General features: G+C 38.5%; 1 protein-coding gene across 1 annotated transcript; it reads right to left on the bottom strand.

The window, feature by feature from the left end:
* Positions 1-2776: 2776 nt before the first annotated feature.
* On the bottom strand, positions 2777-14668 carry cmtm7 (CKLF-like MARVEL transmembrane domain containing 7). Its single transcript, XM_057835215.1, has 5 exons — positions 14408-14668; positions 10492-10668; positions 10305-10403; positions 10149-10230; positions 2777-6567 (listed from the first exon to the last, which is right to left on the bottom strand). Exons 1-5 carry the CDS (start codon positions 14516-14518, stop codon positions 6554-6556), a joined length of 483 nt encoding a protein of 160 aa, XP_057691198.1. The 5' UTR covers positions 14519-14668; the 3' UTR covers positions 2777-6553.
* Positions 14669-15611: the final 943 nt, after the last annotated feature.

Here is a 15611-nt window from a genome sequence, read left to right on the forward strand (position 1 = left end):
TGAACAGGAAATCGTCGAGGAATGGTCCCATTAGGGCCGTAAAACCAACAGGAAGTGACCTGGAAATCCCCCAAAATCAACAGGAAGTGACCAATGAACAGGAAGTGACCCAGGATCAAAAGCAGGTGATCATGGGTGATCTGGAAATGCCCCAAAGTCAACAGGAAGTGACCCAGAATGAAAAGGATGTGATCAGGAAATAAAAAAAAAAATCAACAGGAAGTGACCCAAAATCAACGTGAGTTACCTGTAAATGTTTAAAAATCAACAGCAACCCAATCAAAATCAACACAAGTTGAGCCAAAATCAACAGGAAGTGAACTGCAAATGCCCCAAAAATCAACAGGAAGTGACCTGAAAATGCCCCAGACGCAACAGGAAGTGACAAATGAACAGGAAATCGTCGAGGAATTGTCCCATTAGGGCCGAAAAACCAACAGGAAGTGACCTGGAAATCCCCCAAAGTTAACAGGAAAGTGACCAATGAACAGGAAATCGTCGAGGAATTGTCCCCATTTCACCCAAAATCAAAAGGAAGTGATCATGGGTGACCTGGAAATGTCCCAAAATCAACAGGAAATGACCCTTGAACAGGAAGTGACCCATAAGGGCCGTAAAACCAAAATAAAGCAATAGGAAATCAAGAGGAAGTGACCCAAAAATTAAAATGATGTGATCAGGAAATGACTTAAAATGAACAGGAAGTGACCTAAAATCAACAGGAAGTGGCCCAAAATAAATAGGATGTGATCAGGAAATGCCCAAAAATTAACAGGAAGTGACCGGTAAATGTCCAAAATCAACAAGAAGTGACCCATGAACAGGAAGTGACCAATAAGGGCCGTAAAACCAAAGTAAAGCAATAGGAAATCAAGAGGAAGTGACCCAAAATGAACAGGATGCGATCAGGAAATGACTTAAAATCGACAGGAAGTGACCTAAAATCAACAGGAAGTGGCCCAAAATCAATAGGAAGTGACCCAAAATGAACAGGATGTGATCAGGAAATGACTTAAAATCAACAGGAAATGGCCCAAAATCAACAGGAAGTGGCCCAAAATCAATAGGATGTGATCAGGAAATGCACAAAAATCAACAGGAAGTGACCGGTAAATGTCCCAAAATCAATAGGAAGTGACCCGTAAACAGGAAGTGACCCATAAGGGCCGTAAAACCAAAATAAAGCAATAGGAAATCAAGAGGAAGTGACCCAAAATGAACAGGATGCGATCAGGAAATTACTTAAAATTGACAGGAAGTGACCTAAAATCAACAGGAAGTGGCCCAAAACCAATAGGAAGTGATCCAAAATAAATAGGATGTGATCAGGAAATGCACAAAAATCAACAGGAAGTGATCGGTAAATGTCCAAAATCAACAGGAAGTGACCCGCGAACAGGAAGTGACCCATAAGGGCCGTAAAACCAAAATAAAGCGATATGAAACCAAGAGGAAGTGACCCAGAAATGCCCCAAAATCAACAGGAAATGACCAGAAATGAACAGGGTGTGATCAGGAAATGACTTAAAATCAACAGGAAGTGACCTAAAATCAACAGGAAGTGGCCCAAAATCAATAGGAAGTGATCCAAAATAAATAGGATGTGATTAGGAAACGCCCAAAAATCAACAGGAAGTGATCGGTAAATGTCCCAAAATCAACAGGAAGTGACCCGTGAACAGGAAGTGACTAATAAGGGCCGTAAAACCAAAATACAGCGATATGAAATCAAGACGAAGTGACCCAGAAATGCCCCAAAATCAAGAGGAAGTGACCAGAAATGAACAGGATGTGATCAGGAAATGACTTCAATTTAACAGGAAGTGACCTAAAATCAACAGGAAGTGACACATAAATGCCCAAAATCAACAGGAGGCACCAAAAATGAATGGAAATGCACCAAAACCAACAGGAAATGATTCAAAACATACAAGAAGTGACCCCCAAATAGACTCATTGGCTGCCATTGACAACGACAGACGTCCAATTCACCCCATTCAAAATGAATTGGACGTCTAGTGCCGTCAATGGCAGTGAGACAGTTCACAAGAAAACTACAAAAATATCCTCCATTACTATCAGTGCAAAATCAAATTTACCCCATGACGACAAAGGGGAGGGACTCATACCTCTCTGTTGTCATGGATACGCCTCTTGATTGACAGGTGAGCTCACCAAAGAGGAAGTGTGTTCAGATTGTGGCAAACGAAATGAACGTTTCTCCCAGTCAAAGGCAGACAACGAGTTAAAATTATGAAATGCCATTAAAGCCGTTCAAACAATAGGAAGCTTGTTGATATTTTTCTTTAGTTTGAGTGCTGTAAATCCTAATATAACAACGTTACGGTTTAGTTAAAGTAAAAACAGCTCTTTTTTACAGCCACTCTGGTTCGTCTCATCGCCGTCAATGGCAGCCAATGAGTGCGTCAGTATACGTGTAGGAGACAAAATATGTCTCATATTTGAACACTCGGGCGCTATAAATAACACGTATCCTGCGTCATATGATGCCACATGACAGGTGAGACTTCCGGTCAGCAAGTTGTTGACTCAGTTGAGATTTTTTCCCCCTGTTGACAGGCGCTAACAAAGCCAAAGTTATCTGACGTTCAATCAGCGTTAGAATCTAAAGCTTGTTAAATAGCGAACTCTAGCGGCCAAGAACTGTAGGTGCACCCTGTACTGTGACAGGAAATCGCGCATCCTGCTGGCATCAAGTTTACGAATGAAGTTATTTTTAATATTGCGTGATGATTAGTCAGATAAGAGTCACGTGTTGGTGCAATAATGGTTTAATTGCAAACATGCAGCACATGACAAACTTCAAATAAACATGAAAGCACGTGTAAATATTGTGCTCCTCGCTTCTCATAGCATCAAGCTAGCACCTAGCGCGCTAACCGCTTCATCGTCTGGCACGTTAAGGCACTTTCGGGGAGACAAAGCCATGAAAAAAAGCAACTTTCAGGGGCGTTTTAAGCCCGCCAGTGCACAAATACAAAATAATCAGCGTGAAAAAACTCAAGTTGCAGCAGGATTTAAACATTCAGTCACTGGAAGACATGATATAAATATGGATAATGCGTTACAGTAATACACATGAATGGTTTATACTCATTTCAATGGCAGATGGGTTTTTTTTGTCACTTTGGTAAATTGAAAAATTGTTCTACAGCTAGGCTACGTTTTCTACTTTCAACATTGAAACATTCAGACAAAAACATGTTCATTTTGCATGTAAAAACAATTTTCACATTTTTTTTCCTTCCAAAAAGTGTAAAATCAGCAGAATAGAAATGATTGTATTGCAGTGCTTGCTAACAGCTAGCGCGTGTAATGACGCTGAACGACTACATGCTAAGTCGCTAATATTGCTACGTGAGCATGAGCTCATCCAGACGTTCTTTTGTCTTTATAAGATGTCATTCACTTCAACGGTCATTTATTTTTCTCATCAAGGAAACTATCTAGGATACTTCATTTGGGTGAATTCCCTAGTAGGAATGGCTGCTTTAAACCAAAATGGCTGACTTTCTGTTCAATTTCAGGCGTGGGTCCTGAGTTTTTTTGGTGTGTTCCGGTATGATGGACATGTCTACCTAAATTCAAGTCAATACATGAAACTGGGTCTAGGGGCTGATTTTTTGGGTGAAACGTTCCAGGCAGCACTAGTTTGGGAATTCGCCAAAAGCGGCTTCTTGAAACCAAAATGGCTGACTTGCAGTTCAATTTCAGACATGGGTCCTAGAGATTTTTTTGTGCGTCCTGGTATGGTAGACATGCCCACCCAATTTCAAGTCAATAGATGAAACTGGTGCTAGGGGCTGATTTTTTTCTACAACTTTTCAGACAGCACTAGTTTCGAAATTTGGCCAAAAGTGGCTACTTCAAAACAAAATGGACGACTTCCTGTTCAATTTCAGGCATCGCCCTGAGAGACTTTTTTGTGTGTCCTGGTATGATACACATGGCCACCCAATTTCAAGACAATAGGTGAAACTGGTGCTAGGGGCTGATTTTTTTTGGTGCAACTTTCCAGGAAGTACTACTAAGAGGAATTTGACCAAAAGTGGCTTCTTCAAACCAAAATGGCTGACTTGCAGTTCAATTTCAGACATGGGTCCTTGAGACTTTTTGGTACGTATCGGTATGGTAGACATGTCTACCTAATTTCAAGTCAATAAATGAAACTGGTGCCAGGGGCTAATTTGTTTTGTACAACTTTTCAGACAGCTCTAGTTTGGAAAATTGAACAAGAGTGGCTTTTTCAAACCGAAATGGACAACTTCCTGTTTAATTTCAGGCATCGGTCCTAGAGACTTTTTGGTGCGTCCTGGTATGATAGACATGTCCACCAAATTTCAAGTCAATACATGGAACAGGTGCCAGGGGCTGTTTTTTTTGTACAACTTTCCAGACAGCACTAGTTTGGAAATTTGACCTAAAGAGGCTTCTTCAAACCAAAATAGACGACTTCCTGTTCAATTTCAGGCATCGGTCCTAGAGACTTTTTGGTGCGTTCCGATATGATAGACATGTTCACTGAATTTCAAGTCAACAGATGAAACTGGTCCTAAGGGCTGATTTTTTTGGTGCAACTTTCCAGAGAGTACAACTAAGAGAATTTGGCCAAAAGTGGCTTCTTCAAAGCAAAATGGCTGACTTGCAGTTCAATTTCAGGCATGAGTCCTCGAGACTTTTTTGTGCATCCTGTTACGATAGACATGCACACCCAATTTCAAGTCAATAGATGCAACTGGTGCTAGGGGCGGATTTTTTTGTACAATTTTTCAGACAGCACTAGTTAGGAAACTTGGCCAAAAGAGGCTTCTTCAAACTACAATAGACGACTCCCTGTCCAATTTCAGGCATGGATTCTTGAGACTTTTTTGTGCATCCTGGTATGACAAACATGTCCACCAAATTTCAAGTCAATACATGGAACAGGTGCCAGGGGCCGATTTTTTTGGTGAAATATTCCAGGGAGAACTAGTTTGGAAAATTGGCCATAAGTGGCTTCTTCAAACCAAAAAAGCTGCCTTGCAGTTCAATTTCAGGCATGGGTCCTATGGACTTTTTGGTGTGTACCGGTATGATAGACATGCCTACCGCATTTCAAGTCAATAAATGAAACTGGGTCTAAAGGCTGATTTTTTTGATGAAACTTTCCAAGGAGCACTCGTTTGTGAATTTGCCAAAAGTGGCTTCTTCAAAGCAAAATGGCTGACTTGCAGTTCAATTTCAGGCATGGGTCCTAGAGACTTTTTGGTGCATACCGGTATGATAGACATGCCTACCGAATTTCAAGTCAATAAATGAAACTGGTGCCAGGGGGTAATTTTTTTGATCAAACTTTCCAAGGAGCACCCGTTTGGGAATTTACCAAAAGTGGCTTCTTCAAAGCAAAATAGCTGACTTGCAGTTCAATTTCAGGCATGGGTCCGTGTGACTTTTTTGTGCGTCCTGGTATGATAGACATGTCCACCAAATTTCAAGTCAATAGATGAAACTGGTTTAAGGGGCTGATTTTTTTTACAACTTTTCAGACAGCACTAGTTTTGTAATTTGGCCTAAAGTAACTTCTTCAAACCAAAATGGACTACTTTCTGTTCAATTTCCGGCATGGGTTCTTGAGACTTTTTGGTGCATCCTAGTGTGATAAACATGTCCACCAAATTTCAAGTCAATAGATGAAACTGGTGCTAGGGGCTGATTTATTTTATAAAGCTCTTAAGGCTCACTACTGAAGGAATTCACCCTGAAAAGCTTGTAACCAAAATGGCTGACTCGTTCAAAATCAGGCTTAGGTCTTCAACACTTTTTCACACGTTCTGTTCTGGTTAACACGTCCACCAAATTCTGTGTCTCTCAACCAATTTAGACCAGATAAATAAAAACATTTCACCAGTATACATCATAATATCATCATACAGTAACTCTTTTTTGATGCCCGGATCTTGACTAACAATTGCACGTAAAAGAAAGCGCGTGATTGGTCACAGAGCTGTACATGCAGTTCACATGATGCTAGGTCTTACGCTAACATGACCGCAATTTAATACAAACGTCAAAGGTGTTATTTAACAGTCTGTCGACTCTGTGTGCTTTCACATTTTCATTTTATAAGCGTAAAAGTGTCAAAATCGTGATAACAATAATCGTTATCGGTCGTGTAAACTTGATTTTCTCTATGGTACGTTTTTGTTGAAACACTAGCACCGTGCAATTACTGTAAACGGTGAGGAATTTATAAAAAAACAAACAAAAAACAGGGTTTTTATGGCACACAACGGGCAACAGAGGGCGCTGCTCTCTCATCGTCCCAAACTTAGCGACAAAAACCAAAGGGAATGATGGGAAATGTAATCAGCAAGTTGAAAATACATTGTTTGCACCTGTTGTTATTGTGTAACAATGTCGCGGAAGCCACTTCTCCTGTGCAATGACGACATTTTTCAGCTCCCAACTCTAGTCCAATCGCGTTGACGTGTCAGCCGGTTACTAAGCGGAAAAGGGAGCTGGCTCCGGAGGCGGCCAATCTTATCTGAGGGTGTTACACAGCTGCGCCTGTGTGCGAGAAATATGAGTCATTTAATTTATTTTTGTTCATCATATGTCATGACAACAAAAATGATTGATAATAATGAAAAAATGAAAAATAATGACTACAACTTTGTTATTTTACAAAGCAGCTTGAAGTCTGATTTCATCGAGGACAGTTACTGTAATTATGAACTGTTTTTTCCCCATTTTTAAATTAAATAAATGCAATATAATAAATAAAAATTTTGCAAAATTTAAAATGACAAATAAGTAGGCAAATATTTACATTTTTTGCTGTTTTTTTTGGTTGTTTTTGTTATCAATCCTTTTTTCAAATGAAATGTTTTTTTTAAAATATACCAATTATTTTATGAAAAGTGAAGACGAAAGAAATCAAGAGAATATTTACTGCCTTTTCTCATTTTTATTACAATATTTTTTTTTTAATTCTAAAATATTTTTTAAATTATTAATCACACATTCATTACTAATTTTGATTATAACATATAATTCCTAATTTAATAATTATTTAATGAACCGTTTACAATGAAATGTTTCTAAATAAATTTTAAAAACAAATAATTTTATGAATGGAACTTTCACTGCATTTTAAATTATAATTTTTCTCCATTTTCTTGTTTTTGTTTTTCTGATTAATCCATTTTTTCTAATTAAATATATTTTTTAAATATATCAATTATTTTATTAAAAATGAAGATGAAAGAAATCAAGAGAATATTTTCCGCCTTTTCTCATTTTTATTACAATAAACAATTAACAATTTTTTTTAAACATTCATTACTAATAAATTTCTATTATTTCGAATTTATAATTTAATATAATTTGAAATTTCAATTTCACCATTAATTTGTAATTAATTTAATAATTATTTAATTAACCGTTTACAATTAAATGTTTGTAAATAAATGAAAAATTACAAAAAAAACATTTCCGAATGGAAATTTCACTGCATTTTAAATTATAATTTTTTTCATTTTTTTTGTTTTCGTTTTTCTAATTAATCCAATTTTATTACAAAAAATAATTTTAGAAATTTTAAAATTAGACTTTAGTGATTGTTTTATTTTTTAAATAAATAACTATATTTTTAAATATTACATTAAATACAAATTAATTTTGATTACATTTCATAAATCATAATTAATTTGTAATTTGTGAAAAAAAAAAGTTTTTTAAATAATTTTAAGACGGGGAAATTTCACTGCATTTTAAATTAAATTTTTCTCCGTTTTTTGCTTTGTTTTTCTAATTACCGTAATCATTTTTTTCCAATTAAATTTTTTAAATATATCAATCATTACTATTTTTTTAAATGAAGACGAAAGAAATCAAGAGAATATTTACTGCCTTTTCTCTTTATTACAATATTTTTTTACATTTAAAAATATTTTTTTCATTGAATGTTTTAATTTTTAAATTAATAACTAATTTTTCTTAATGATACATTAATTACAAATTAATTTGTATTTCATTTTTTTTTTCATTTTATTTTATTCATTTTATTTCATAAATAATTATTCATTAATGTAATAATTATTTAATGAACTGTTCACAATTCAATGTTTGTAAATAAATTAAATTAAAAATAATTAAACCAAAAGAATTTCATGAATAGAAACTTCACTGCATTTTAAATAATCAATATAATACTGTATTTCCCCTTCATATTTTGTTTTTAATGAAATGTTTTCAAATACAGTGGGGCAAATAAGTATTTAGTCAACCACCAATTGTGCAAGTTCTCCTACTTGAAAAAATTAGAGAGGCCTGGAATTGTCAACATGGGTAAACCTCAACCATGAGACAGATTGTGGAAGAACAAAAAAAAAAGAAAATCCCATCGTTTGATTTTTAAAGAATTTATTTCCAAATTAGAGTGGAAAATAAGTATTTGGTCACCTACAAACAAGCAACATTTCTGGCTGTCAAAGAGGTCTAACTTCTTCTAACGAGGTCTAACGAGGCTCCACTCATTACCTGTATTAATGGCACCTGTTTTAACTCTATTAACGCTATAAAAGACACCTGTCCACAACCTCAGCCAGTCACTCCAAACTCCACTATGGCCAAGACCAAAGCGCTGTCGAAGGACACCAGAGAAAAAAATTGTAGACCTGCACCAGGCTGGGAAGACTGAATCTGCATTAGGTAAAACGCTTGGTGTAAAGAAATCAACTGTGGGAGCAATTATTACAAAATGGAAGACATACAAGACCACTGATAATCTCCGTCGATCTGAGGCTTCACGCAAGATCTCACCCCGTGGCGTCAAAATGATAACAAGAACGGTCAGCAAAAATCCCAGAACCACACGGGGGGACCTAGTGAATGACCTACAGAGAGCTGGGACCACTGTAACAAAGGCTACTATCAGTCACACAATGCACCGCCAGGGACTCAAATCCTGCACCGCCAGACGTGTCCCCCTGTTGAAGAAAGTACACGTCCAGGCCCGTCTGCGGTTCGCTAGAGAGCATTTGGATGATCCAGAAGAGGACTGGGAGAATGTGTTACGATCAGATGAAACCAAAATAGAACTTTTTGGTAGAAACACAGGTTCTCTGGTTTGGAGGAAAAAGAATACCACCATACCCACTGTGAAGCATGGGTGTGGAAACATCAGGCTTTGGTGCTGTTTTTCTGCAAAGGGACCAGGACGACTGATCTGTGTAAAGGAAAGAATGAATGGGGCCATTTTGAGTGAAAATCTCCTTCCATCAGCAAGGGTATTGAAGATGAGACGTGGCTGGGTCTTTCGGCATGAAAATGATCCCAAGCACACAGCCAGGGCAACAAAGCAGTGGCTTCGTAAGAAGCATTTCAAGGTCCTGGAGTGGCCAAGCCAGTCTCCAGATCTTAACCCCAAAGAAAATCTGTGGAGGGATTTGAAAGTCCGTGTTGCCCAACAACAGCCCCAAAACATCACCGCTCTAGAGGAGATCTGCATGGAGAAATGGGCCAAAATACCAGCAACAGTGTGTGACAAGCTTGTGAAGAGTTCCAGAAAACGTTTGGCCTCCGTTATTGCCAACAAAGGGTACATAACAAAGTATTGAGATGAACTTTTGGTATTGACCAAATACTTATTTTCCACCATGATTTGCAAATAAATTCTTTAAAAATCAAACAATGTGATTTTCTGTTTTTTTTCCACATTCTGTCTCTCATGGTTGAGGTTTACCCATGTTGACAATTACAGGCCTCTCTAATATTTTCAAGAGGGAGAACTTGCACAATTAGTGGTTGACTAAATACTTATTTGCCCCACTATATATAAAAATGTAGAAAGCAAAAATTAGGAAAAAAAAAAAAAACAGACGTTTTTTTTTTTTAGTTTTCAAGAAATACAAATAAATCCAAATTTTATTATACATTCATTTTTTGAACCGCTTAGCCTCACAAGGGCCGCTGGGGTGCTGGAGCCTATCCCAGCTAACCCAAATTTCATTCAATAAATTACAATAAAAAGTTGAGAGGTTATTTTTACATGAAACGAACATCAAAATACTTGTCAATTAATTTACTAATCGACTAGTTATCAATAAGTCGTTAATCAATCAGTTCCCAATATTATTATTTCATACCGGTGTGGTGCGGTCCACAGGAGACACTGTAAGATGTCCACAAGCTGACTGCCATCAGGAAGGTCGTGATGAAACCGAACACCTGACAACACGACGCAAACATCAACCAAACAACAAGAACAAAAAAAAAACATCGCAAACATGCCGTCGACTCACAGACGCCGCCACCAGGGCGGACACGCCCCCGCTCTTCACCGCCGCCACAATGGAGGCGATGCAGATCAGCACCGTACCCACCGAGTAGTGGAAGAATTCCTAACGGTGAGGAAGAGAAGGAAAAGATTAGCAAGAACAGGCAGAGAAAGAGAAGAAGGGAGGAGCATGAAAGGTGGGTGTGGCTTACAGTGAGCGGCCAATTGATGCAAGGCATCTTGCCCTGTAGGCGGCACAAGTGCATGAGGAAGAATATCAGGAGCACCACCAGGAACCACAAGGCCACCACCTCAAAGAACTGGAAGGCGGCCCAACTGGGCCAGCCCCGCACGCAGTGCACGCACAGGAAGGTGATCAGCAGCGCCACCTGGAGCACAAAGCGCACACTTTCAAAATCCCGATGAACGTCATTAACTTATTGTTGACACAAAAAAAAAATGAACAGGAATTGACCCACACCAACATCTACAGGAAGTGACCTAGAAATGTGCCAAAATCAACAGGAAGTCCCCCAGAATTGGCCCAAGATAAACAGGAAGTGAGCTGAAATTCACAGGAAGTGACCTGGAATTAGCAGGAAGTACCCCAGAATTGCCACACTATAAACAGGAAGTGACCTGGAATCACCTCAAATCAATATGACGTGACTCAGAATCAACAGGAAGTGACCCAAAATCAACAGGAAGTACCCCAGAATAGGCCCGAGATAAACAAGAAGGGACCAGAAATCAACAGGAAGTGCCCCGGAATAGCCCGAGATAATCAGGAAGAGACCTAAAATTAACAGGAAGTGACCTGGAATTGGCAGGAAGTACCCCAGAATTGCCCCACTATAAACAGGAAGTGACCTGGAATCACCTAAAATCAATATGAAGTGACTCGGAATTAACAGGAAGTGATCCAAAATAAACAGGAAGTGACCCAAAAATGCCCCAACTAAATAGAAAGTGACCAAAAATCAACAGGAAGTGCCACAGAATTGGCCCAATATAAACAGGAAGTGATCTAAAATTAACAGGAAGTGACCTGGAATTAACAGGAAGCACCCCAGAATTGCCACACTATAAACAGGAATTGACCAAAAATCAACAGGAAGTGCCCCAGAATAGGCCCGACATAAACAAGAAGTGACCAAAAATCAACAGGAAGTGCCCCAGAATAGGCCCGAGATAAACAGGAAGTGATCAAAAATCAACATGAAGTGCCCCAGAATAGGCCCGAGATGAACAGGAAGTGACCAAAAATCAACAGGAAGTGCCCCAGAATAGGCCCGAGATAAACAGGAAGCCACCTACAATTAACAGGAAGTGACCTGGAATTGGCAGGAAGTACCCCAGAATTACCCAACTATAAACAGGAAGTGACTTGGAATCACTTAAAATCAATATGAGGTGACTCGGAATCAACAGGAAGTGACCCAAAATCAACAGGAAGTACCCCAGAATAGGCCCAAGATAAACAGGAAGTTATCTAAAATTGACAAGAAGTGACCTGGAATTGGCAGGAAGTACCCCAGAATTGCCCCACTATAAACAGGAAGTGACCTGGAATCACGTAAAATCAATATGAGGTGACTCGGAATTAACATGAAGTGATCTAAAATAAAAAGGAAGTGACCCAAAAACGCCCCAACTAAATAGAAAGTGACCAAAAATCAACAGGAAGTGCCACAGAATTGGCCCAAGATAAACAGGAAGTGATCTAAAATTAACAGGAAGTGACCTGGAATTGGCAGGAAGTACCCCGGAATTCCCCACGCTAGACAGGAAGTCACCTGGAATCACCTAAAATCAATATGAAGTGACCCGAAATTAACAGGAAGTGATCCAAAATAAACAGGAAGTGACCCAAAATTGCCCCAAATAGATGGGAAATGAACTGAAATCACCCTAAAATCAATATCAGGTGACTCGGAATAAAAAGGAAGTGACCCAAAATCAACAGGAAGTACCCCAGGATTACCCCACTATAAACAGGAAGTGACCAAAAAGAAACAGGAAGTGCCCCAGAATAGGCCTGAGATAACAGGAAGAGACCTAAAATTAACAGGAAGTGACCTGGAATTTGCAGGAAGTACCCCAGAATTCCCACACTATAAACAGGAAGTGACCTGGAATCACCAAAAATCAATATGAGGTGACTCGAAATCAACAGGAAGTGACCCAAAATCAACAGGAAGGGATCCAAAAATGCCCCAAATAAAGAGAAAGTGAGCAAAAGTCAACAGGAAGTGCCCCAGGTTTGGTCCAACTTAAACAGGAACTGACCTCAAACTAACAGGAAGCGACCTGGAATTAGTAGGAAGTGACCCAAAAATGCCCCATATAAACGGGAAGTGAACTGGAATCACCCCAAAATCAATATCAGGTGACACAGAATCAACAGGAAGTGACCCAAAACCAACAGGAAGTGACGCAAAACACCCCAAATAAATAGAAAGTGACCAAAATCAACAGGCAGTGCCCCAGAATTGGCCGGAGATAAACAGGAAGTGACCTCAAATTAACAGGAAGTGACCTGAAATTTGCAGGAAGTACCCCAGAATTCCCACACTATAAACAGGAAGTGACCTGGAATCACCAAAAATCAATATGAGGTGACTCGAAATCAACAGGAAGTGACCCAAAATCAACAGGAAGTGATCCAAAAATGCCCCAAATAACGAGAAAGTGAGCAAAAGTCAACAGGAAGTGCCCCAGGTTTGGTCCAACTTAAACAGGAACTGACCTCAAACTAACAGGAAGCGACCTGGAATTAGTAGGAAGTGACCCAAAAATGCCCCATATAAATGGGAAGTGAACTGGAATCACCCCAAAATCAATATCAGGTGACACAGAATCAACAGGAAGTGACCCAAAACCAACAGGAAGTGACGCAAAAACACCCCAAATAAATAGAAAGTGACCAAAATCAACAGGCAGTGCCCCAGAATTGGCCGAAGATAAACAGGAAATTACCTCAAATGAACAGGAAGTGACCTGGAATTAGCAGGAAGTGACCCATAAATGCCCCAAATGAATGAGAAGTGACCTGGAATCACCCTAAAATCAATATCAAATGAATCAAAATCAACAGGAAGTGACCCAAAATTATCAGGAAGTGACCCCAAAACGCCCCAAATAAATAGGGAACCAAAAATTAACAGGAACAGGAAGTGACCTCAAATAACCAGGAAGTATCCTAGAAATGCCCCAAAACAAACAGGAAGTGACCCCAAAACACCCCAAATAAGTAGAAAGTGACCAAATTTCAACAGGAAGTGCCCTGGAATTGGCCCAAGATAAACAGGAAGTGACCTCAAATTAACAGGAAGTGACCTGGAATTAACAGGAAGTGACCCGTAAATACCCCAAAATGAATGGGAAGTGACCTGGAATCACCCCAAAATCAATATGAAGTGACTCTAAATCAACAGGAAGTGTCCCAAAACGGACAGGAAGTGACCCGGTAACGCCCCGAAATTAACAGGAAGTGATGAATGAACAGGAAGTGACCTAGAAATGCCCCAAAATAAATGGGAAGAGACCCTGAAAATATAAGAAGTGCCCTAAAATAAATTGAACAGGAAGTGACATGAAATCACCTCCAAAATAAACAGGAAGTGATCGCAAATGAACAGGAAGTGACTTGGAATCACCCCAAACAAATGGGAAGAGACCCAGAATAAACACGAAGTACCCTAAAATTGCCCCAATATAAACAGGAAGTGACTTAAAATCAACAGGAAGTGACCTGGAATCACCCCAACATCTACAGGAAGTGACGCAACATCTACGAGCGCTAATAGACAGTCATAGACGCACTATGTTGGTCCATCTTTTATTATTTTTTACTTACTGTGACATAACTAAACGAAGCTCCTCCTAAACTCATTGGCCAGCCACTCCCCGTTCAAATGAATTGGACGTCTGTCACCGTCCAATGAGCTAACAGTAACGTAAAAATGAAGCTAATTTGAGCCTTTTTTTTTTAGGTTTTTAACCACACCCAAATAATCCTTCCTTATGCACCCCTGTTGACTTCACGCTAGCTTTTTTAAGCACGTGAGCAAAAGACGTTATGATGCTAATGAGTGTTGTTGTTATTGTAGTTGTGTGTTGTCTGACCATTTGGGCCATTTTGAGCAGTCCCGGGATGGTTCGGGTGTATCCCAGGTTGAAAAAGCTGTCCGACGTCGAACTCCTGCCGGTGCTGGTCGGGCTGACCGCGTGAGACATCCTTCCGAAAACAAAAGAACTATTTGACGAAAGGTGGAAGAGAAAAAAAAAAGATAAAAAGCAATGAAGTCCTGTTGGTCTCGTGGAAATGCTTAGAGTCGCTCAAAACACGCCCAGTTGCTCTGCAAACTTCCGGTGGCGCATTTCACAACGAAACGACGGACACACGCGCAGTTCCGGTTTTATCTTACACAATAAAAAAACAGTTGTAAAGGGAAAACAGGTTTATTTATTTAGTTTTTTTTTGTTGGTTTTTTTTTTTAAATCAAGTTGTTCGTTTCCGGATAAAAAAAGGCAAGGCTGTTTTTTAAAGTTGATTTTAATCATGTTTATGATGGTTTGAACTTTGAACCCTGAGTCAACATGGAAATTCAACCTTGGACACAATAAACAATAATGAAATTTTCAAAAAATGTTGACTGTATGACAAAAATTAAACATAATTACTCCAGAAAAATACAATGACGACAACAACAAAAATATTAAACAGACTAAACAGACCACAAAAAAAAAAAAAAAAAAAGAAAAAAAAAAAAATATCATTAAGGACCAAAAAATAAAAATAAAAAAATAAACATTGCAAAAAATGTTAAAAACACAAAAATAGAACAAACCAAATTACATAATTTTTGGGGTGTAGTGGTGGACTACAAGATGACAAAAAGCGACAAGGAGGCTAAAAATACCATTTAAAAAACAGCAAAAAGACTACAAATACATTTTAAACTACAAAAAATATCACAAACCAAACTACTTCATTTTTTTGGGGTGAGGACTAAAGACTGCAAAAAAATCTATAAGACAAAAATGCTTCCAAAAACACTATAAATACTATAAAAAGGCAACACTCAAAGGCTAAAAACAAAAGTCAAGAAAGTACTACAAAAAGAGTACAAATACTACAAATAAACCAACAGAGACTAAAAATCATGACAAATGCTGTAAAAAAGACTACAGAAACACTCCAAAAAGACAAACAATACTACAAAAAAAAAAACAACTGACACTACAAATGATGACAAAATGCTGCAAAAAGGCGACAAAAATTCAAAACACTAAAAATACAACAAAAAAACAAGACTACAAATCATGA

This window comes from Corythoichthys intestinalis, chromosome 4 (genome assembly GCF_030265065.1).
Source record: "Corythoichthys intestinalis isolate RoL2023-P3 chromosome 4, ASM3026506v1, whole genome shotgun sequence".
Classification (NCBI taxonomy): Eukaryota; Metazoa; Chordata; class Actinopteri; order Syngnathiformes; family Syngnathidae; genus Corythoichthys; species Corythoichthys intestinalis.